The sequence below is a fragment of the Sinohyriopsis cumingii genome, chromosome 15 (assembly GCF_028554795.1).
Source record: "Sinohyriopsis cumingii isolate HCF-2022 chromosome 15, ASM2855479v2, whole genome shotgun sequence".
Classification (NCBI taxonomy): domain Eukaryota; kingdom Metazoa; phylum Mollusca; class Bivalvia; order Unionida; family Unionidae; genus Sinohyriopsis; species Sinohyriopsis cumingii.
The window spans coordinates 73,994,346-74,018,039 of NC_142975.1; the positions used below are offsets into that span (position 1 = coordinate 73,994,346).

General features: G+C 37.2%; 1 protein-coding gene across 6 annotated transcripts in view; it reads right to left on the reverse strand.

The window, feature by feature from the left end:
- LOC149782075 (neprilysin-like) overlaps positions 1–13,345 on the reverse strand; it is an 85,899-nt gene extending 72,554 nt beyond the window's left edge. Inside the window, exons 1-3 of one of the 6 annotated variants that reach the window (XR_016414218.1) lie at positions 12,976–13,345; positions 3,940–4,079; positions 1,600–1,638 (exon numbers count right to left, since the gene is read on the reverse strand). Coding sequence is in view for 4 of the 6 variants with exons in the window: in XM_089933502.1 (XP_089789628.1) it covers positions 1,600–1,638; positions 3,940–4,079; positions 12,976–13,028 (232 nt within the window). In the remaining 2 variants the exon portion in view is untranslated. Of the gene's footprint in view, positions 1–1,599; positions 1,639–3,939; positions 4,080–6,346; positions 6,370–12,242; positions 12,370–12,975 lie in introns of those variants that run through there. The other 5 variants (XM_089933502.1, XM_089933503.1, XM_089933506.1 and 2 more) reach the window with 5 other exon arrangements.
- Between the last annotated feature and the right edge of the window lie 10,349 nt (positions 13,346–23,694).

Below are 23,694 nucleotides of genomic sequence, written 5' to 3' on the forward strand. Positions count from 1 at the left end.
TCACGACAATAATGCCTGAGGTACATGCAATGATTTAATATTAAATTTATGAAACGAGTTGAATAATGTCCAGCTTTTGCGAGCCTTGGCGAGCAAAAGTTGGACATTATGTAACGAGTTTCATAAATTTAATATGAATTAATTACCCATTTGAGATTCCTTTTATCACATAGTTTGTATTTCAGTGGAAATTATTTAGATAGAAAGAAGAACGAAAAATATTTCGTTCATTCTGAAAGGCGCTGCACTTTTCATTTGTTGCGAGCAAAAAAAAGCCTCAAAGTTGAACTAACATTAACGTTTAAAAATAAGTTATCCTTTTCTTACAATCTATAAGTCAAAGAATAAGCGTCCTTCCCAATAAACTGAACATTGTACACAGACAAAATCAATTTTCAACACAGAATGTCCAATGCGCGTGATGTCGCTTTGTTTGATGCTGTACCCCGTTAGAATGCAGTAAAATAATCCATATTTACCTGACAAAACATGTCACTTTCACAGCTTAACATTACATTGTTGCACTATTCATGTGAAAGAAGGTTCACTGGATGCAGAAAGTCCCCTTTTTACTGTAGTGTATTTGTGACCGGATGTTTGCACTACTTGAAATGGAACAGCAGACTACAGACTATGTAAACAAATTTCATTTTGAGTTGTATTGCATTACATATTTAACGGGTAAATATGCAGTGGATGGATAAACTTATGTAAATTTGGAGACCAGTTTATGTCCCAATTCTTCTGTGAACAAATGTGAGTTAATTTACTTCTGTAAGTTAACATTTAAACCACGCTTGTATATATGGTGGATTCCACGGAACAGGTTTACTACCCTCCTCAACCTCCCCCTTCACACCCGCTATGAACTGAGCAATACATTTAGTTTTACTTCTTATTGTTGTTCTTGTCTTGTAGTTTTACTGTATTTTTCTTATGATGATATTGTTATACATGACATAACAAACTCCTGTGGGGGTAAATTGTCCATATTCAGACAGCCGAGACAATTTTTCCTCAATTTCATTTCGCGACTCCAGTTGAAAATTGCTGCTAAAATGTTCATTAAAAACTAAACATTCCAAAAGGCGGGGTTAAAACAGTTTTCCGATGAATCAGTAAAAATAATACTGCACGATCATTCATGGGCTTATTTGGACCAATCAGAATCACATAAAGTGATATGTTCCCATGTTATAATATCAAAAATATGAAACTGCAGACCATGTAGGCAAAGAGTACCGACTATGTGATACAATGATATTCTCAGAGGGTGATTTAGTAATAAAGATGGAATTGAACTAAAAACGTTTACATTGTCTACTCGTCATATTTTTAACTACCCAAAGAGAGAATCAAAGACCTTTCATGTCAGGAATTCATGAATTTTCACGAACAAAAGTCGTTATGTTGCGCCAATTGAACATATATTAATTCTCTGTCTCTGAGAAAAGTTTTTGCCAGGTATAATAACCTGTTTTTACTAAATAATAACTATGAAAGAGCTATCAATTATGTATATATTAAGAGACATTTGAAATGTTTTGTTGCACACTTAATCTGATTAAAAATAAATAGAGAATTGAACTACGTGCTTACCTGCACTTGTACACTCTTGCGAGTTGCAAATTTCCATAACTGTAACAAGAAAAGAAAAGTGCTTATTCAATGCGAGAAAAATTTTATATTTTAGACAAAAAGACGGTTTACGTCTTGTGCAAGCATATTTGGATGTACGTGGGTCACAATCCAGGCAAAATAAAACTAATAAAACTATGGACAGAAAGAAGAAGCCATTTTTATGTTTGCACACGACGACATAGAACACAAGAAAAGGAGGAGCCGGTTGGTGAAATCGAGTGAATAAAATACGCGAATTCTTAATATATCCAGCAAGTATGAACCAAGACAATACAGATAGGACATTGCAGATATAATGACCAGAACATAATTCCCTCTTTGCAAAGGTTCCATGCGTTTCTGTTATGCAAACATTTAATTCCTGGAAAACGAGATCATGCACACACACACACACACACACACACACACACACAGATTATAAAAATGTGGCTCAGAGCTTCTGTAACCCAGCTGGCAAGTATCTAATGTATTTCGATAGAATAGAAGAAGACGTAGAGAGAGAGAGAGATATGCCCTTCCAAACTACCCTAGGTTTTCATTTAATGAAGACTCGCAGCAAATATGAATATCTATGAAGCACTTCAAACTTTGCATAAATGTAAATGCTATGTGCTTTGTCAGACATGGGTCACAACACGATGGAAAATTACAGCCGTGCAGAATATGAGTTTTAGGTAGCCTTGATTTCTCATATTTAACTGCTGACAATATTAACACCAATGAGTTCGGTTAGATTTTGCATTTTCATTCAACTGTTTGTTAGTTGTCTCGATTTTCTTTGTAAATTCTTTATTCCTTTTTGTAGTGGTGGTATATTGTAAAATCAGCATGGATTCGCTGACATCTTTGTTACGTCTTGCAATTATAGGAACTGGTGTTGGCTGAAACATTGCTGAGATGGTTATTTCTTGCACCGGAAATTCGTAATACCATGCTACGGGGGTTCCAGTCTGCTAAGATCAACGAAGCTGGGTGTATAGGTTACACTGGATGGCATAGGTTGAGCAAGGTATCTCAACACAAGGAGTAAAACCTCTGAAAATTAACTAGAGTTTAGGACCAAATATACCCTGCCCTGCATAAGTTTAAGCACTAATCTGGATAATCCAAGCAGGTGGGGAGGTTTTTGCCATATTTAGCAGCATTTAGCTTACGTAGACACATAGGCAGATATCAACGTATGCTGATTATTTTCTTGAAGACAGCTTTCCTGAAGACAGCTCAGACCATGCAGATTTATCTAATATTATCTCAATATCGAATAATTATTAATTAGTAATTGTATTCAAATATAGTAATGAATAACTGCACAATTAATGATTCATAAGAATGTGAAACAATTAACGTTCAAGCCGCAAGAATTGCGACAGGAACAACTAGGGTAGATTACATTGATGTCTTTACAGTGAATCAGGTACGGACAACGTTGCAATCAGATGTAGAAAACATATTAACATATTTTCAAACTGTTTCATGAAAGGTATCCTTAATACTTGCAAATAATCACATGAAGCCAAAGTAGTAACCATTTCCTGTACAGTAATGGAAACGTGCTACGTATGGTACACATAATACAGCTATGTAGTTCTTCTAGCAACAATGGGAGGATGTAATGCTATACCAGAGACAATATGAATAATAATAATTTTTCAAATTTCAAAAGACACATAAATGGGGTTCTGACATTTCTTCCAAAGAATTTCTTTCCTGGAAAAAGAAAGGGTCAACTACTTCACAACGTTGTACATTGAAAGAACATTAATATATGAGACTTCGCTCTGTGCTCCTTGGAGCGGGGAGGGGGTTAACAAGTCTTGCTTCATTGTAATATATATATAACATATTTTTTATTATATATGATCTTAGTAGATTTGAGTCTATATCACACAATATATATGTACAACCCAATCTTTCTTACATATTATTTATAATAAAGTTTATGATATGGGATAGATTTGCAGAAGTAACGCCCAAATCTTTCGTTTACTTAGGACCATATTAGTTATTCAAATGTCTGACAAAATTATTTATGTTACAGAAGTAAATATTCAAACACATCTCGGACACTGTTTTAGCAAAGAACATCTAAAAATTATATCAACAAATTGCAGCCTATTATCACGAAAACGACTCAGACTGTTTCCATTTTAAGCGTTAGGTTACCTTTAATTGTCAGATAAATAAATACGATTACGAACGCTTATTTGTTGCGGTCTTATTATCCTATATACTTCTTGTCCTTTTATCTGCATTCATACACATACAATGCATTCAATACGAATCATATTAGTAAAATACCTTCAGTGTCTGTTTTGTTTGCCACAATCAGACCCAGTGCTATTGCGAGAGCGGCAAGTCCCAGAAGCAGAATGACCCCAAGAACTAACAAGGTTCTTTCCAAGGTGGTACGGCCCGACCATTTTCCTCCTTTAGAAAAGCTTAAATAAAGATGATATGCCATAATTTCATTAATTATTGCATAACTGATATTAAATAATGATAAATCTCGATTACCTCATTTGAAAAAGCTGGTTTACATATTATCCTAATAATTCAACGAAACTGACATCAATATTAAACTGTGGAATGTTTTGCTGCCCGATTTTCTAAAAGAAGTTTCAAACAATTTGCAAATTACCAAAATTTAGAACCATTTGAGACGGGTGCATAGTAAATGACCTCACAAAAAGAAAGTCTAAAACAGAGGATCTTATGATGGGAAACCAAAGTCGGGAGAAAATGAGCGTTCAGGGGCCGTAACTCCTCCAAACGAGAATGTTGGATGTTTGGAATCCAACTCGTTCACGGACGCACGAACACAGGCAATATCCCACATAAACGATTTCTGGTTACCATGAAGGGTTATAACTATGTTCAAGAGTTAAGGGGAAAATTAGACAAGACATTTCTAAATCTATGAAACACATGCTTACTCAAGTATGATCAAAGATCAGCATATAAAATCTTTTAAAGTGTCGCTCATTATGACCTTCATTTTTCGGGACGGGTCAGTTATGTGTAAGGGTCGCAGAGCGCTGGTGTTTACAAGTAAGATCAATAGGTTGGCTGACGGGCGTGCCAACATAAGAAATAGCGATCACTGTAGGGTTTCTGTTTTGGAATTCTCCTACAAGCTGACTGACGAATCTTGTGAAGAAGTTGTGGGACTCAAGTCAACAAAATTAGGCAGATGTTTCTACCTGTCAGGCGTGATTCAAGATGTAGCACAGGAACACTTGTTACATCCTCAAATAATGATATTATTTTAATGTGTATTGGTGTATATGGAGTCATCTTATGGGTTGTTTTCACAGACGTCACGATCGAGTAGGCGAATACCCACAATGCAACGCGCGCGCACCTTGCGCCGCCATCTTGAGTCCCTAACAAACCTATGTCAACATTAGTCATCATGTATATTCAAGATAATCTGATTTAACCAGTGGCGTCACTCGGGTTGGTGTCACCCAGTGCGGTAGCTCATGGTGTCACCCCCATGGTCCTCCTTCCGTAACAGACCATACAGAATCCTTAGTAATGTCATTTTGGTGTCACCCCCTCTGATGGTGTCACCCGGTGCAGTCCGCACACCCCCCCCCCCGCATCCCCCTAGCGACGCCACTGCTGTGCCTGCTAGTCATGTATTTAACTATGATCGGTTAATTATCCGCTTATGAAATCCAACTAGACCGAGCAGTGTGTGCTCTGTAAAATTTGCAATTTTTCATTTTGGTGTCACACCTCTGAGATGGTGTCACCCGGTGCGGTCCGCACTCCCCTAGCGACGCCACTTGATTTAACTGCTGACAAGGACAATTACTTCATCGAAAGGATACATAGATTATACTTGAAATTAAGTGCCCTATAGCATGAAAATAAAAATAAAGCTGGACGTTCCCTTGCTTACATCGAAAGACAGAATAGTGAAGTTAAACCGTAATCGTGCATATTGCTATCAAATAGAAATGCAGTCATTTTTTACAAACAGACAATATTTACATTTTTTAAGTGTTTCGTATCATATACCTAAGCTTGTCATCTTGAAAGAGTATTTCCGGACAATGATTTTAGGGATACAATATCAGTTACGAATTAAAATTTCATAGCATGTGTGATATGCCAGAACATGTATGTACAAATACTTTTCTCGCCAACAAGTGTTTGTGCCAAAGTCAGTTGACAAACCAATTCAATTAGTATGGTCAGATATTGTATTTGTGGTGGAAATGATGGAAGTAGGATGATATTGAATCAAAGCGATAACCATTCAAATAAGTGTTCTTCAGTGTGTTCAAACGAAACACGTGCCTAACGGAACATGACTTTGTGTCGAATGTCAAAACGAAGTATTCCTGAAATGCTTTTAGAACAATGAAATCATATATTAACAATTAGCTTTTTAACTTGAACGAGAACCAGACGATTGATTTCAGCCCACGAAAATTGAAAATCATTATATGTTTTTACTTGTTTGTGTATCCATTTGCGTATGCGTTTGTTTATTGATTGATGTAATTTGTTTATGAAAGAATAACAAAGATGGTTGAAATTTAAATGTGTTACTTGAAGAACACAATTAGAAAAGTCACGCATTCGGTCTCGTGTGGTTGACAGGAACAACAGAATGTGATGTATTATTATATTCTTACGCACAAAATGAGACGTGTCTTCGTAATTATGCGGTAAGAACAATGCTATTAGGTACCGGTTTGCGCGGCTAGAGACTCAACATGGCGGATGTGGAAATACACACGTTTTGTGACGTCACGTGAAACAACGGATACACGGAGCAAGTAGTATCATTATGCCGTTTTTGTCCATTTTGTTCATTCTGCGTTCTAACTAGTCGCCGCAACCTCCATCCCCCATGATGTGTCAATCAAGTCACATTCTATGTGCAACTCGTGGATGATTGGCAATATTAACCGTTCCGGATGGTAAGTACATCGACGGACCACACTGGGTTAGTAGCGTAACGTTGTCCACCTTCTACCCCTCCTGGTGCCTGCAGACACAGAATAAACTTGTCTCAGAGGGGTTGTAACGGTGCCGGCTGTAAGATCATTTTCTGAGTAAATGTGAGTTTTTTTCTCGAATCACAACAGCTGGTTTTAATCCAGTCGTGCTTGTAATTTCATTGTTTATTGCTCCAACGATTAATGGAAGATGTGCAACCCATTATAGAGGGTCTTTGCTCGTAGTGTTTATAACGGATAATTTTTACTTTGTATTTTTTTTTTTACTGTTGACTGATTTAGCTGAACTGATATGTTCATTGCGAATTGGTAGTTACAAGTGGACGGCGAGAATCATATCCTGTAAATGATAGTTTTAGTGGTGATGAAACTGTAGCGATTTAGCAATTTTTGAATGAAATTACAAAAATAATTCACCCAAACATTTATTATCTTATCGCTAAAATATAATTAGCAAAAGCCAAAAATAATGCCATTTGTGGACGACATAGCAATACTTTGCATCGGTAGACGACGATCGCTATTTTGTTTGAAACTTTTGGAACTACTTTTCAGGATCTCTACTATCAAATTACACGTTGCAAACACGTATTTTATCCCTTTAGATCCAAGCATCAGATACCAACTACTAAGATAAACTATAAGAAGATAAGCTGGTGCATATAACAGTCCTTGGCATTTTTTATCAATATTTCATGCATGTGAGACAATAATGTTGGAAAACTCACGATACATTCATGCCATACACGTCCAATACAGGCAAATAAATCTACGACATGTACAAACGAAGTAATCAAAATGCTATTGGAAATACCCAATAATTCCTTGTCGAATTGTACCAAAATTGCTAATTATCCGACCCATCTGTAAAGTTAAGACGTCCTGTTTGCGTCGAGATTTTATTTACACACGTAAAGATATTGAAAAGACATCCTTGATATGCAAAATTTATTTTATGATTATTAAATGAGCTATGTCCTCCCCTATTCATCATTTGCCTATTTAGTAGAGAGAACAGATGTGAATCAAGTGAAAAATTCCGTTAAGGTGAGATCGAAGTATCACTAACCGAATTTGGAAGTTACATGCACAGAACTTAAATAAATATATAGAAAGATAAATATATTATACAGAGGTCAAACATTTATCGTCAAGATGATCAGTCCCAAAATGAAACATTTAATTACAGCAAAATGTTTTTCATTATCACGATCTTAAGACCTGCGACTAAATATGCAGGCAGTCATAAACTGTTTAATTCATTCAATGTTCTATTAAACGTATATACTTGCTTCAGCTGGTGATTGGATGACTTTGCTGAACATATCATGACTTATATTTGTATTGATAGTTCTGTTGTAAACGAAGTCTTTTTAAAACAACACACAACATGTAAAAACAAGGTGTCAATCTATATTGCTTTCCCTGATTTAAAGATGTTTTTAACAATAGCCAAAACGCTCAGGATGTTCTACTGGACCAACTTGTATTTATTACTTAACAGAACATTTATTTAGAGCTGCATTAGACTGTAATATTCTTACTCATTTAGTCTTTTTTCAGTATATTTAATACAGAAGGCGACGCGGGAAAAAAATGTTTAAAACTTCCAATCAGCGATACAAAACACCTTTAAGTGGTACCTTAAATTAGCAAATGTATAAACTAAGTGATTTGGAAGGTGAACTAAGAGAGTGTTATAACATTAAAGTATATTCTTGTTCATTCATGGCTCCAAAACATTAAAACACTATAAACTGTTTGTTAAAAGGTATTAGACAATTATCCCTTTTCACTAAATCTATGCATACATCTACTCTCATGAAAATATGTTCTTCACTTCTGTAATTACTGAACTTTAAAGCTATTTAGGATGTTTCAATTCAGTTAACATAGATAAGTTGTTGTTGTTGTTGTTGTTGTTGTTGTTGTTATCGATGTTTTAGTCTGTCATTACTCTTTGTGCTGAGGTTGAGATAAAACACTATACAGATTACAACATAAATAATTTTGTATGATCATCGATTTATTCAACCAAAGTGACTTGAAAAATAAAAAGTCTCCGTGAAATACACAATATGGGTAACACAAACATTCGTTCTTATTTTCAGCTATACAGCTGCACATGCCAGAGAGAGAGAGAGAGAGAGAAGATTCGTACGCTTATTATACAACGAAGATATTACTGTATTTTATCAAAAAGCGAATAGTCATTGCCAATAAGGCGAGTTTCCTGCCATAAATGCTCAAATCCAGCCAAATAGTATTGCTATAAGTCAGGGATATTTGCTTGACCGAGCGGTGTCAAACCCTGGCACGATTCCACTAGAAGTCATAAGTTTACCACAAATTTCCAAAGACTTCTATACAACTTCAGTTATAAATTAGAAAGCCCGACGTGTCCATTCTATACATAAATTTTTCACTAATTAATGCAAGACCACCGATCTCAAAATTTGACAAAGATATATCAACCGCACATTTGCGTGGTTTCTCTTCATCAACTTTCCGCACCGTCAGCAGTTCACGCCGTAGAAACTATACAACTATCCTCTAACACAGGGATCTATTTTTACTGCGCCACCTTAGGCCAGTCAATTCATGATTTCGAGGCACATTTCGCCAGTACAACTGCGTCACATTTGCCACCATGGCGACATAAACGGTATATGCCGAGTCCCTTCTTGTTTATTCCTGTGTGTAATTTACCGGTTTCCTACGGTAAGAACTGACACTGCAGTCACACAATCAATGTACACCATTAGGTTTTAATAGGGACTATATTACTGCAGGGACATCCATGCGATTTTGTGCTGAATTCACAAAAAGTCAACCATGGCATCATGGAAACTCACTAACACTTCACTCCGTGACGTTTGCTCCTTCTAAATGGCTAATTATTTCGGGCTAAGGAATATTTACATTGCATCGAGTTCCAATAATCAAACAAGTAATCACACACATCTAAGAATTCCTTAAAACGGGGCGCTATAACCAAATGCGCATACTCCAAATGTATTACTATATGATCTACAAAGCGGTGAATTAGTCGGAAGTGTGTTATGTCGTACTAAAGTCTAATTGCAGGACAATTAGTCAGTCAATATATTCATCAGTCAGTCAATAACAACAAGATATATATTCAAAAAATAATGTAATTGCCCTAAAGAACAGTTGTAGTCGAAACCTTATGGAGGTTACAGTTACTTAATAATAATATGTGATTTAGATTTGATTTTAACGTAACTTTAACAATCTTTGAGTCATATCGCTACGGTGTTTGCAGTGTGGCAATTTATAGTGATGTCTATCATTGGGGCATTACGCCACATACATGTAGCATGATGTTACACCATCCGACTAAGTCATAACACTAACCTTCTAATGCTGAGCGCCTAGCGAGGCAGCTGTTAGTGCCATTGTCATGTCTTTGTTATGGCTCAGCCTGGGTCCTAACCAGCAACCTTTCGCATCCAAGGCGGACGCTCAAACCACTAGGCCACCTGAGCGGTCGTACTGATTGTTAAGACTGGATTAGATGTGCAAATATGTCCTTGTTGGTTATAATGTACGAATGTCCACGGTCTCCGTGATTTTGTCAAATAGAGTGCGTCCTTAGTTTGTATGGATTATACAGAAAATTTGTGTAAACGTGTGCGTCCTCGCTTGCATTGCTAAATTTCATATTCCTTAGAATTGATAATATTGTTCCCTCCTTGATACAACACCATTTCCTATTAATGTACTGCCTCAAACAGTATTTGTTTTTGCTCTAACATCGCCAGAACAAATGTCCTCGGTACGCGGTTCCATACACAAGTCCTCTATATCCGCCAAATACAAGAATGTTTGTGTGTGTGTGTGTTTTGGATTCTGAACGTAGCTTTAACAATTTTAAGTCATATTGCAATGTCGCCTGCAGTGTGTCAGTTAAGTTAGTTATCATTGATATCTAGCACTGCGACAACATGCCGTAGACATGCAGCATCATGTCCCACCCAGTCACATTACCTCTTAATGTATCATTTTTATAAGTCTTTGGAATGACTCTGCCGGGGTTCCAACCCGCGACCTACCGCATCATTTGCGGACGCTCTAACCATTAGGCCACAGTAGCGGTCTTTCTGAATTATGGTTGTAATCTTATATCTACAAAGTTTCATGCATTCAAGGTGTGATATGATTACCTTTCATAAGTCTGCAAGTAGTTGCATTGTAATCAGATATTTAAGTTAAAGTTAAAGTGTGAATAAATTTTAAAAATTTGGATATTATAGTATTTTATTAAATTTTCCTAAGAATATGATGAAAACCCTCTAATAAAATAATAATAAAAGATACATAAATATAACTTTTTGATTAATAAAGTATAGACTGTATGAACCTCTCGATTGTTCTTAAGGGTACTTATTTTCCAATTAGGTCATGAAAATAGGATCCACCAAAAAAGTCCGTTGAAGCTCACAGGTTCCTTCACCGGTCGCCTTGTATATCATAACATATATGAACCCCATTAGACCATTGGTGATTTGGTTGGTGGCAAAATAAAGACATAGCACTATATCGGTTAAAGCACAATGCAATCAGAAAACGCTGTCAAATTGAAAGGTTAAGCATGGGTCAGATGTATACTTCCAGGTATTATTGGAGATTTTTACTACTGAGGTTATATAGGAGAAGTGACATCACAGCTAAACTATTGATCCTGGTTAGTATGCATATAGGTCAGTAAAAGGAAAGTCTGAAACCAGTCAAATCTACACATAAATATAGTTACATTTTCAAAACATAAAGTGATGTTGGACATGGTGATCACACTACCCAACTCTCCCGAGTTAGTATGCTACTCACAAACAGCCTGTAACCTCAGAGACAGACAGACAGACAGACACTGCGAATGGAAGGTTCATACGAAAAATAGAATATGTTATTTCTGGAAAAGTATGCTGCCGTTTTGCTAAAGGAACATTATCATCATGCCTTAAAAGTTTAAATTTAACTGGAATTGCATATATAGAGTACCGATCTACTTGTGAAACTAGTGATAGATGAAACAGTTTATTTACTGATGATGATGATGATGATGATGATTATCATCATTATGAAAATGATGATAACGGTGACTGTCATATTGGCGGTGATGGTGATCATCATCATCATCTCATCGTAAAAAGTGCAGTGGTGATGCCACCAGTAGCAACAACACTAGTATGTAAAGTGGTGGTAGCTGTATTTTTATTGAAGTAGCAATAGGTAATCCGTAATGGTGGATGCGATGCTTTTATTGTCGTTCCTTTTTCAATTTCACCAACTGTAGCCACGAGGTAAAAATGCTGTCATTTTAATCTTTAAAATGTTCATTATCTTCTTTTGAAAGTGCATTGATTTCATAATGAAAAGAACAATATTTGACTTCAGATGTACTTGGAAAACCGGAGATGCACCACAGAAAACATTACACGCCGGCTTGACCCTAATAGTATTTATGATTTAAAAAAATAAAAAATAAACACATGCATATCACAGTACAAAAAGGAGTTAAAGCCATTCCAAGTATTACAATGTCAATATTGATTCAATAATTATTAAATAACTTTTTAAACATAGAATTATGAAATGTCCTACCTGATCGAGGAACCAGCTATTTCCAACTGACTTTCCTGAAATTTGGAACTCATGTCAATTATACGTGAAAATTAACGTTAACTTTAACGAGATTAGTACTGGGCCGAATTCAAACGACCGACCCAAATACAACCAAATCATCCATCATTTGCCATTGAGCTTTATATATACACTGTATATCACGTGACAATCATGTGACTAGTATTATAAGTTCTTATCTACGGAATCGGAGACAAAACAGGGTGACAAAAGGGTGTAACAAATTGCCCCTACACCAAGTTAAATGATGATTATGTGGAGAATGATGGCCTATTTACTACTAAAGCAGTTTCCGTTACTCTTTTCGTGCCTAAAGAAATCAATAGACATACAATAACATCCGACGGCTGAAAGATTAAAACCCTTCCAGTTGTATAGAGGATATGTTCTTGAATAAACGGATATATCTCATCTATTGATTAAAAATACCTCAGGTTTTCACCCACGCATTAAGATATATCCATTATTCGCTCAGAACAAGCAATATTCGAATTCAGATGTACTTGGAAAATTGGAGATGCACCACAGAAAAGATTACACGCCGGCTTGACCCTAACAGTATTTATGATTTTTTTTAAACACATACAGATCACAGTACAAGAAGGGAGTTAAAGCCATTCCAAGAAGTACAATGTCAATATTGATTCAATAATTATTAAATAACTTTTTAAACATGAAATACGAAATGTCCTACCTGATCGAGGAACCAGCTAGTTCCAATTGACTTTTCTGAAATTTGGAACTCATGTCAACTATACGTGAAAATTAACGTTAACTTTAACGAGATTTAAACTGGCCCGAATTCAAACGACATACCCAAATACAACCAAATAATCCATCTTTTGCCAATGTGCTTTATATATACACTGTATATCACGTGACAATCATGTGACTAGTATTATAAGTTCTTATCTACGGAATCGGAGACAATACAGGGTGACAAAATGGTGACACAAATTGCCCCTGCACCAAGTTAAATGATGATTATGTGGAGAATGATGGCCTATTTACTACTAAAGCAGTTACATTTTCTCTTTTCGTGCCCGTGGAAATGAATAGACGTAAAAATAACATCCTACGGCTGAAAGATTAAAACCCTTCTAGTTGTATAGAGAATACTTCTTGAATAAACGGATATATCTCATCTAGTGATTAAAAATGCTTCAGGTTTTCACCCACGCATTAAGATATATCAATTATTCGCTCAGAACAAGCAAGTTTTCTTTTTAGTTTATATTGTATAACAGATTGAAGTAGCTGATTTCTTCTGGTATCGCGCTCAGTAATGTCAGCTGTTTAAGGGTTATGTTCTGCGGTGTTTTGTGTATATTTACACGGATGTCAGTGGTTACATAATTCTATTTTCTAATTCGAGGCAACACCCCCCACAAAAAAACCAACATGATATATGATTTTAACTAAGCTCTCATGCGTGACAGATTGACTCAGGTCGATATTCACGACCTGTAGCTCCGATCCATTTGTAAAACATTTTTCCTCTCTCTCCCTCTCGTTTTGGTGGTCATAATCGAGTAAGATTTGGGTTTTCTTGGTATTGATCTAAAGGAATTTATTTATTCCTTAGGAAAATGGCTCTGTGTGTGTGTGTGTGTGTGTGTGTGTTGCCGACACTTCACAGTGAGTAATGAGGCATTGATGCGTGCCCGAAAGTGAAATCAGTGCCCCATGGTACGTTGATTTGTTTATAATAATGCCACTCTAAAATTGTCCCGATAACCTATGACAAGAACTTTTCACCATGAGTTCATCTTTGAAAATGCTTTAGACTCACCTTAGATTCACCTTTGATGTGTATGTTCTAGAAAGTTCAGTACTGATAAACAAAATGTAGGGACATTGGGAAATAAAATGGCGATGTGAGTACAGGTGGTCATATTACTACTAGACCAAACAAATAACAAGATGGTGAATGAAATTTATGGGTCTGATTGTTATATATGTCTTTAGACTGGAGCGAAAATGCCGAGCGGTGTTTCCACGGTGTATGAAGACTGCTAGTCCGATTCCGTTTATGGTGACTGATTTCTGCCAACCATTTGGCACTTAATAACTTAAATAAACCGACGTGTTCTTTCAAATCTCTTAACATAATCATAAACGTACCGTCTTAAGGCTAGAAATAAGCCAAAGGTAAGTTTAATATACATTTGTTTACGCCACCTTAGTAACATGATAATTTGTCCAAAAACTGTGTTAATGCCCACTTATGGCTTCTCCGGTGGCAATATTTCTACCACTAAAAACGTGGTTTGGATCGCGATACGTTCTTAAATACAGCGGTTTACCGCGCAACAAAAGTTTTCGTGATCAAAGCTCTACTGATTTGGATGATAACACAACCATTTTCCCTGCTAAAACATCCAGAGATGTTTGGGAATACGTTATCACGTGTCTCAGTTTATAAACAGTTTCAAATCTAGTTTATCTAGTGTACTTATACCCACAAATGATAGCTTTAGGATATGATTCTAGGAGGAGTCTTGACAGTTTTCACCGTCAAATAAATAATTTAAGACACTAACATGTATGGCGATAAAAGCAAGGGAAGGGAGATGTTAATTCATAAAGTTGCATTCAGAGTCAGACGTCTGGTGGAGGGAGGGGGGAAACAGTGGTTAAATAATCACGTACTGAGTGCTTGATAGCTATGATTCCCGTCGAAACCCGAAAGAGTATACTTTTAAATTCAGGAGATGCATGACCAAAGCTGTTGTAACAAAAAAGTGATTCACGTCACATAAGTAGTGTTGAACGCACACTGAACATTAACGGATCCTGGGATGGAAATTTGAGGGGGCAGGGGACAGTTTTTATGCGCAAATTTAATGTTGCATACACCTGCCTAATATCACAATTGAGAAACAAAATACATGAGTGAGGTCAAAAAGGTCCATATTTTTGGATAGATATAATAAAGGAACACCTAAGAATATCATTCACTTGATCTGACAAGTCCATGGAAATTCATAGAATAAAAAGTTCATGCACACACACATCCCAATTTATACATGCATTTTTTATGTCCGAAAAGCCATTTTTGAGAACACGTGGTGCTCACAGTGCAGACACGAGCCCTTTCCTTGGGTGATAATTTTGAAGAACATTATGTACTTAATAGTTTGATGCTAAGCAGCAGGGAGGGCGAACAAGCTCTAATTGATTCACCCGTATTTTTCGCAAAATATGACTTCCTGCGGGATCGCAAAAATCGTTAAAAAAATGCGATATTCAGCGTAAAACGACTTCGTCAAATTAGTTTACCTGTTATCGCTGATAGTTTTTTTTTCTTCGATGCAACTTAAGAAAATACGCGACAGTGTCGGTTACGCGTTGAGAGCGTCGCCCTCCCTGCTACTCAATTAAAAAATTGTTATACCAAATAATGGTACACCCGGAATCCTACACAGCTAGATTAGCACGAGAGCGACTAGAAGCAATCAAAAAATTTCTTCCTGTAAAAGATGAGTTCAAAAAAAAAATTTGCAATTACAACAAGAAGCTAAGGAAGGTTTAACAGAATCAACTGCACTATTGTTTAAGCCTGTTACCACATCATTATCGCGTACTGCTCAATAACAAAATGTTGCGACAAGACGGTTGGCAGCCGCAGCTGAACGATCCGCTGAAGCAGCTGCTAGGGCGGCCACTGCTATCAGGGGAGTTGCAGCAAGACCGCCCGGAGAAGTTTTTGTAGATGCATCAGAAACGCTACCTGAAGCCGAAGCTCCTCCGGAATACAAACCTGGTAAAGCATAAATCAAGGAGGATACGGCAAGCAATATTAGGTTGAAAAATTACGATATCGCGGTTGATCTTGCAGTTGAATTTGATTATCGTGAAAACTACCTGGAGCCGGGTTCACCGCAGTTGACTCATGAACAATGGGAACGGTTGGTGTTCGCTACACATAAAAATATTCAGCGGGTCACAGAAAAACACAAAGGTGATTTTGACAAATTTAAGAAAGATGTTCAAGTAAGGAAAGATGCAATCCCTGTTGTGACCGCAGATCTGTCAACGTCGTTAAAAACACCATTAAAAACAACACCGATAACAACACAGCCGACTAGCATAAAAAAACATCCGGCAAGGGTTTGGGAAGTGATTTTATTCCCTGTCCTGATAGTATCTTCAATGACGTTTCGCGGTTAGAAGTTCTCATAGGAGGAAAACGAGCTGGAAATAACTCACCAGAAATAATTACTGAAGCCGCTGATATCTGTCGGCGATTGTTTCAAGGTGGTGTCATGGATGCTAGTATTTACCGAGAACTCGTTGATGAACTCGTTGATGATTACAGCGATTAAACAACAGTAAATAGCATAATGGTCATATATAACAGACATACACCTGTGCAGATCAGAGCAGTAAACTCACGATTACCAATCTACAGAGCAGCTTACGGAGACGGACTTGGTGATGTGACTCAAAGATTATTTGCAGGGTTAGCATCAAAATTTGGTCCTCTTGCAAAACAATTATCGATGAAAGCCATTAATGTTGTTAGTGAAAAAGCTCCTGGTGCAATTGTTAGCGCTGCTGGTAAGGCGCTCTCGGCGATCAAAGAAAGACCAGCGCGATTAATAAGATGAAAATCAGCACCGGTGAAATTACCGAGTACCGAAATTATGCCCGCGAATGTTAGTAAGGTGATAAATCAAGCTGCAAATCAAAAACTAGCAGCGTTAATAAACCAGGAATCTGACGCACAAAAAAATATAACAGCGAATTTGATAGCAGGAAGTGGACTTCGTGTTCGACGAAGATAATCACCATTTGGAAATACACGCAATAGTATAAAATGTTCAAACGCATATCCGACCCAGCATTTAACATAGATGAGCCGGTCGAGCAAGATAACTCAGTTCGTGATTATCAATTTTATTCCTATGATGCGAAAGAACCAAATCAACGAGGGCATATCGGACTTCAAGTTCATGATACAAGTAGATATTTTCTACCTCATGAGGCTTTTATTGAAGTAGAGGGTAAACTTGTAAAGACGAATAATAATAACTACGGTGCCAATGACAGCGTTGGTTTTGTCAATAATGGAATTATGGCATTATTTAGTAGCGCCACTTACATGATTGATGGAAAAAATATCGAATCGATTCAGAAGGATGTCGATGTTGCTACAACAATAATTGGTCTAGCAAGATACTCTGACGACTTTATAAGATAAGCTGGTCCATCAATGATGTTTGCTAACGATATTACCGACAACGCCGATCATATTCAGTATATCAAGTTACTCACGGCAGCAGCTACTGGAAATGTTGATCAGGTAGAAGCTAACAACCCGACCGCGAAGCTAAACCAGCTAATCCTTTTGAAATTATAAAAGGTATTAGCCCCAAATACAATTTAGGATTTGCAACACGCCGAACAATGTTGTTAGGGCTCAGTAGGAAATTTTCATGTGCGATTCCACTAACTCATATCTTTGGATTTTGCAGAGATTTTAGAAGGGTTATCTTTGGACTTAAACACACAGTTGTGCTTTACAGAAAGGAAAGTGAGAATGATGCGATCTGGCGAGGAGCTGGTATAGCTGATGATGATGATGATGCTGATGCTGCTCATGCTGGCAAAGTAGAGATAATAAAACTTTCACTGTGGATGCCGGTATTAACTCCATCGATCACGGAAGAACCCCGATTACTTTCTTTTATGAATAAGGGTGGTAAATCATTGTTATCGTGGTTAACAGTGACCACAGATTCAGCTCAAAGTTCTGCCGTGGGTTTGTTTACTTGGCATTTAGCATCAAAACAAGGTATTTCTGCACCACGACATATTTTTATTACACTGCAAGGAAAGAGTCGGGAAAATAAACAAAACCGATCTCATATGATATTTGACAAGCTCGACGTTACTGATGTTTCGTTAAGAATAAATGGACAACAAGAACCATCCGAAGATATATCACTAAATTTTACACAAAATCATGTAGCGCGTGCATATCATCGCTGGTTGACGTTCCTGGCACGTAATATAAATATAGATACTGGGACGCAAATATCACAGTTTGATTTTACAAATTTGTATCCGATTTATTACTTCCCGCTGGAGCATCTTGATTTATCCAAGCAATCTGTCGTTGATATATACTTCCGAGCTCAGATTGGTCACCTACCAATTATCAATCCTGATCCGTTAGTTCATGACACCGGTTACAAAGCAATCGCGGTCATACTTAGCAATAAGGCAATGTTACTTGAAGGTATCAATGGCCGAATGAGACTCGTTGATGCACCAGTGGAAAACATGTAGACAATTAGATCAATCTCGTTTATTATAAAATGTCATACAGTCATGTTAATGTCACTTTGACTTCTGGTCAGGTAAAGAAATTACAATCGAAAAACACAAAAGCATGTGGGGCAACGATAACACTAAAAAACGATCAATTCGCTAGCGGTGGTCCAAACAAGTTATCGCTGACTAAAACCCAACTAAAATATTTCAATAAAGCAAAGCAAGCAAAAACTGGAGTTCAACTTGATTTTGCTCCAAACGCTATCAAGGATATGGTTAAAACCGGTGGTATATTTCCACTTCTCGCAGCAATACCAGCGCTGATAGCTGCTGCTGCCCCAGCTGTCGCAAAAGCAGCCGCGTTAGGAGCTGTTGGAACAGCTGCTGGGATGGCATTAAAGAAAGCAACTGGAAAAGGATACAAGAAAAGGACGGGGTCTAAGACTTCCAGGAACTCCGCCTTCATGGTACCCAAAACAGTTTTGACACAATACGAAGTATTGCACACACCGATGTCAAATTTTGATTTGCTCGATGCTGCTAAACTATTAAATATAAAAAATTTCAAAGGCGTTTTTATGCGAGATCAATTACCACAACAACCGAATAATCCAGAAACCGGAATTATTAATCTCGATAACAGCGATGGTCCAGGAACTCACTGGGTTGCTTACGCGATCGATCCATGTGGAATTATCTATTTCGATTCGTATGGGTTGGTACCGCCAGTCGAATTCCTCAGGTACGCACATAGAGTACGAAGCACTCCAGTCTGGTATTCAATGCTACCAACACAAACACTAACCGATCCACCAATATGTGGCCGTGAAGTATTAAATGTTCTTGACGCGATATCAAAATCAACCAAACCACCTCACAAAGTCGTGCACGAGTATACCTCGGGTCGATTTAAACAATCCTTAAGAGAATAATGGTAGATATTTACGGAAGATCTCTCACAACAGAGATAAAAAAATTAACGCGGTGATATAGATTTATCAAAATATGCGACCAAAGATGAAATCGACAATCTTTTAACATTATTCGGGATAGACCCAGATGAGGTTGTTATTTTTCAGGACCAGTATGGAAAACTAAAAACCAGCAATATCAAATGGAATGACATAGTTCGCAGGGTTCTCGGAGCTACCCCGGATAACATCCCTGTGTTTACTGACAGCGGAAGAATCAGGGATTCAAGTGTATCGTTTACAACCATCAGAGACGAGATGAAAAAAAAGTTTTATCAAATCGCTTGAAAAATGCCGGTGACACAATGACAGGTGAACTCAGCATGAATGGGAACAAAATAGTTGTTTTAAGACATCCAACATCCGACGAAGATGCTGCAACGAAAAAATATGTTGACGTTAACTACGGCGTCGTTGACTATAAAATATCCACGTTGCGGAACGAGTATGACGTTCACGTAAACGAGTTTTCAAAACTTCGTAGAAACTTTCAAAAAAATAATAAAACCGCAGAAGAATTCTTCGGCGCTCCGCACACCATTGACATAAAACTTGCTGATATCAAAACCAACATTGACACGATCAAACAAACACAGCAAGATATCAAAACCTACATTGACGCGATCAAACAAACACAGCAAGATATCGTAAGTGGGATTCCTGATATCGTTCACAAAACCAGTTTGATTAAATTCCCACCTGAAGTTACTTCCGGGCATTTTAAAAACATAGTGTACACGGTATCATCTGATTTCGCAACATGGTCTAAACAAAATAATACTACCAAATACACCGCAACAGCCACAGGTTTTCTGTGTTCAGTGCTGCAAAATTTGAGATTTTCACAAAATATCGTTGGAGGCATTCCACCGATAAGTTTTCCGGAGTTGTAACAATCATATTAAACAAGGGAACCGAAGAAGAATTTATGCTGGTAGCAGACGATAAGACGTTAAACGCAATATTTTACTGGTGGTGTTTGGAATTCGTAGCTGAAACATCTGAATTGTTTACTGTGTAAGATAATAAATGACCCTCTTGACGAAGTCAACGACAACAGCATCAACAACAACATTAGGTGCGCAACAATATAGATACGATCAAGTACGCGAATGGCAATCAGTGTTAAAAACCCTCATCGACAAATACAACCTAAAGGTAAAAAAATATAAACGTCGAGCAGTCATCCTGGATGCGTTAGTGCACTCAGTATCCGCGTTAGTTGCATCCACCGGAGTAGTATTACCAGCGTTAACACAGTAACAATAGCGGTAACAATCGTTTCTTCATCATCTGCAATCGCAGGGTTTTTTAATATAATCGCAAAAAAATATCCTCGTGCACGAGCACAAAATTGCACGATTACGTCATACAACTAAAGACAGCCACAGCCGCATACTCAAAATTATCGTCGTTGATATCATCAAGCATCGACGATACAACAATATCAGATTCCGAATTCGCTCTAATGGTTAAGATATACGAAGACTGCACCCGCCATTTAAAAACAGCAAAGATAAATAATGACAGAATTACTTCATCGAGCTCTGCTCGACATAGTCGAAAATACAAACCCCAAGAGAATTTCGATGATAACGGTAAGTTCGACTAACCCTGAATTTAGTACTAACTTTCCAACTGCAATTCCCGTGAAAGAAATCGCACTAGCACAATTACGAGTATATCACAGTTGGCCCAATAGCAGATCAAAATCGTTTGGTGGATTACCAGCGAATAATTCGTTTGTGTTTGCACATAAAAACCGACCCGATGGTACATCCGACTGGAACGTCATTGGGATGCCAACCGGGGTTATCAAATCGAAGAAATCAATGAGGAATTACAACGTCGAATAAAACATATCACAGGAAAAGAATCCAAGAGAAAAATAACTGTTCATGAACCAACGCTGTCTTCTGCGATCGAAATAAGCACCCCAGACTACGCTGTGGATATATATCAGAGTTCGATCAGAACAGTGTTAGGATGGCCTGAAATCCCACCCGAATCACCACTGATACCACCAGAACCGAAAAAGTCTGACTATGTCACGGACACACAGTCATACCACGAAATTGAACCATTGTACAGAAATAAATTACTCTAAATAAAAAATGCAACGTTGGGTAGTGAGTTTGGCTTCTACAGTAGGGATCATATTAGGTGGTTTTTATTTATGAAAGAATTCCCAGAGGAGGAACTAAATCTATTTTTATTGACCTAAGAGAAATTATTGAATATTTTAAAATCATTCATCAAGAACATAAACAACAACTAGAGCGACTACGGCAAAGTTTTTAAGAACATCTTTTTGACGTGACAAGTTCACGCAGCGAAATCATTACGTGAATAGAAATATTAAATCAGCTTGTATCCGACATGGAATATATTAACCAGCGTGTAATTCAGGCAACAATTGATTACACTGATGACATAAATCGCTATGAACAAAATTTTTTAAAATGAATATAAAATAACAGAAGCTGAATTGCCGAATTTCAAGTTTCCCGGGTATAATACAACTGAGCTAAGTCAACGATCTCATTGATGAGTTCTTTGATGACATACTCGCTGCGTGGAGAAAAACACTACCACCGGCAACTATTCTTCGGCACAACAATGACCCCGAAGGGACAGGCAGACATGTATCTCCGGGCATCGTAAATATAACTAATGTGGTGGCGGTCAATCTTGTGTGTGATGTAATCGATGGCAGCTACAGCAGGGACACGACAGTATCAAATCAAGCTCAGCAGGGATTTGTTCTTTATTTGTTCACCCCGAAAGAACCACCTGGATATCTGATTGTGCAAGAGCCGATCAATCAGGTTTATCTGCAGTGTTATAATCCACTGTTATCAAGAATAAATTTCAAACCAACAGACCAATCTAACCATCTTCTTGATTTAAGACATGAAACACTACACTTTAATCTACTTGTGAAATCCTAAGGATTTCTATCGTAAAGATTTCCATTCTAAGGATCTCATCGTAAAGATTTCTATCCTAAGGATTTTCAATATTCAGAATCTCATTCAAAAAATTCTCCTGACAGTCAGGGTGGATATTTTTTTTACTATCGCTCAGAATTATAAGAAATTTATTTTTTACTGAAAAACTGTCAAATTTCTTAATTCTGAAGGGTAATATGCCTGTCAAAATCATGAAAATCATCCGATTTGCTAATTCTGCAGGGTAATATGCCTGTCAAAGTCATGAAAATCGTCCGATTTGCTAATTCGAAAGGGTAATATGCCTGTCAAAATCATGAAAATCGTCCGAAATTCACAAGCAAGTATAATAATTTTATTTTTTGTGCACGAGCAACAGTAAAAATATTTTATTTATATATATATTGTACACATCGTCCGATTTGCTAATTCTGAAGGGTAATATGCCTGTCAAAATCATGAAAATCATCCGATTTGCTAATCTGAAGGGTAATATGCCTGTCAAAATCATGAAAATCGACCGATTTGCTAATTGTGAAGGGTAATATGCCTGTCAAAATCATGAAAATCGTCCGATTTGCTAATTCTGAAGGGTAATATGGCTGACAAATTCAGTAAAAAAAAATATATCGGCAAATAATTTTATTCCTGACAGACCCTGATTTCTAATTAATCAAACGAGTATTATATATGTACCAGAATGTGAAAGGTTTTGTTCTCAACAACCAGGCACTTGGAAACTACATCAAAGAGATGTTTATGCAATCCCCGGTCAGCACAGTTGATTTATTCATCGATGTATTCTGTAATGACGACTTTTTATTAACACAGGAACAGTTAGATGAACTGCGGCAAAAACGTACTTGTATGATCACATGTGACATAGACCAGATTTTAAATTACCTGCACTCCTGCATTACACTTGATCGGCTTAAGGAAATATTATTTAACTCTGCAGATCCAGATGCAGATGCAGATGATACAAGTGAACCAGATTGATTGATGCAGGTCAGATTGATGCAGGTCAGATTGATGTGGGTACAAAATATATTTTTTTTCTGTCTGACATTCTACTTTTAATTTTATTTCCACGTACCTGACTTAATTTCCCAATCAAGGGATCTAACTCACGATCTGATATAATTTTTCTCAACTGTCTTGCACGCGTATTAATTACCTTCCTGGCTTCGTATTCTTCGGATAACGCTG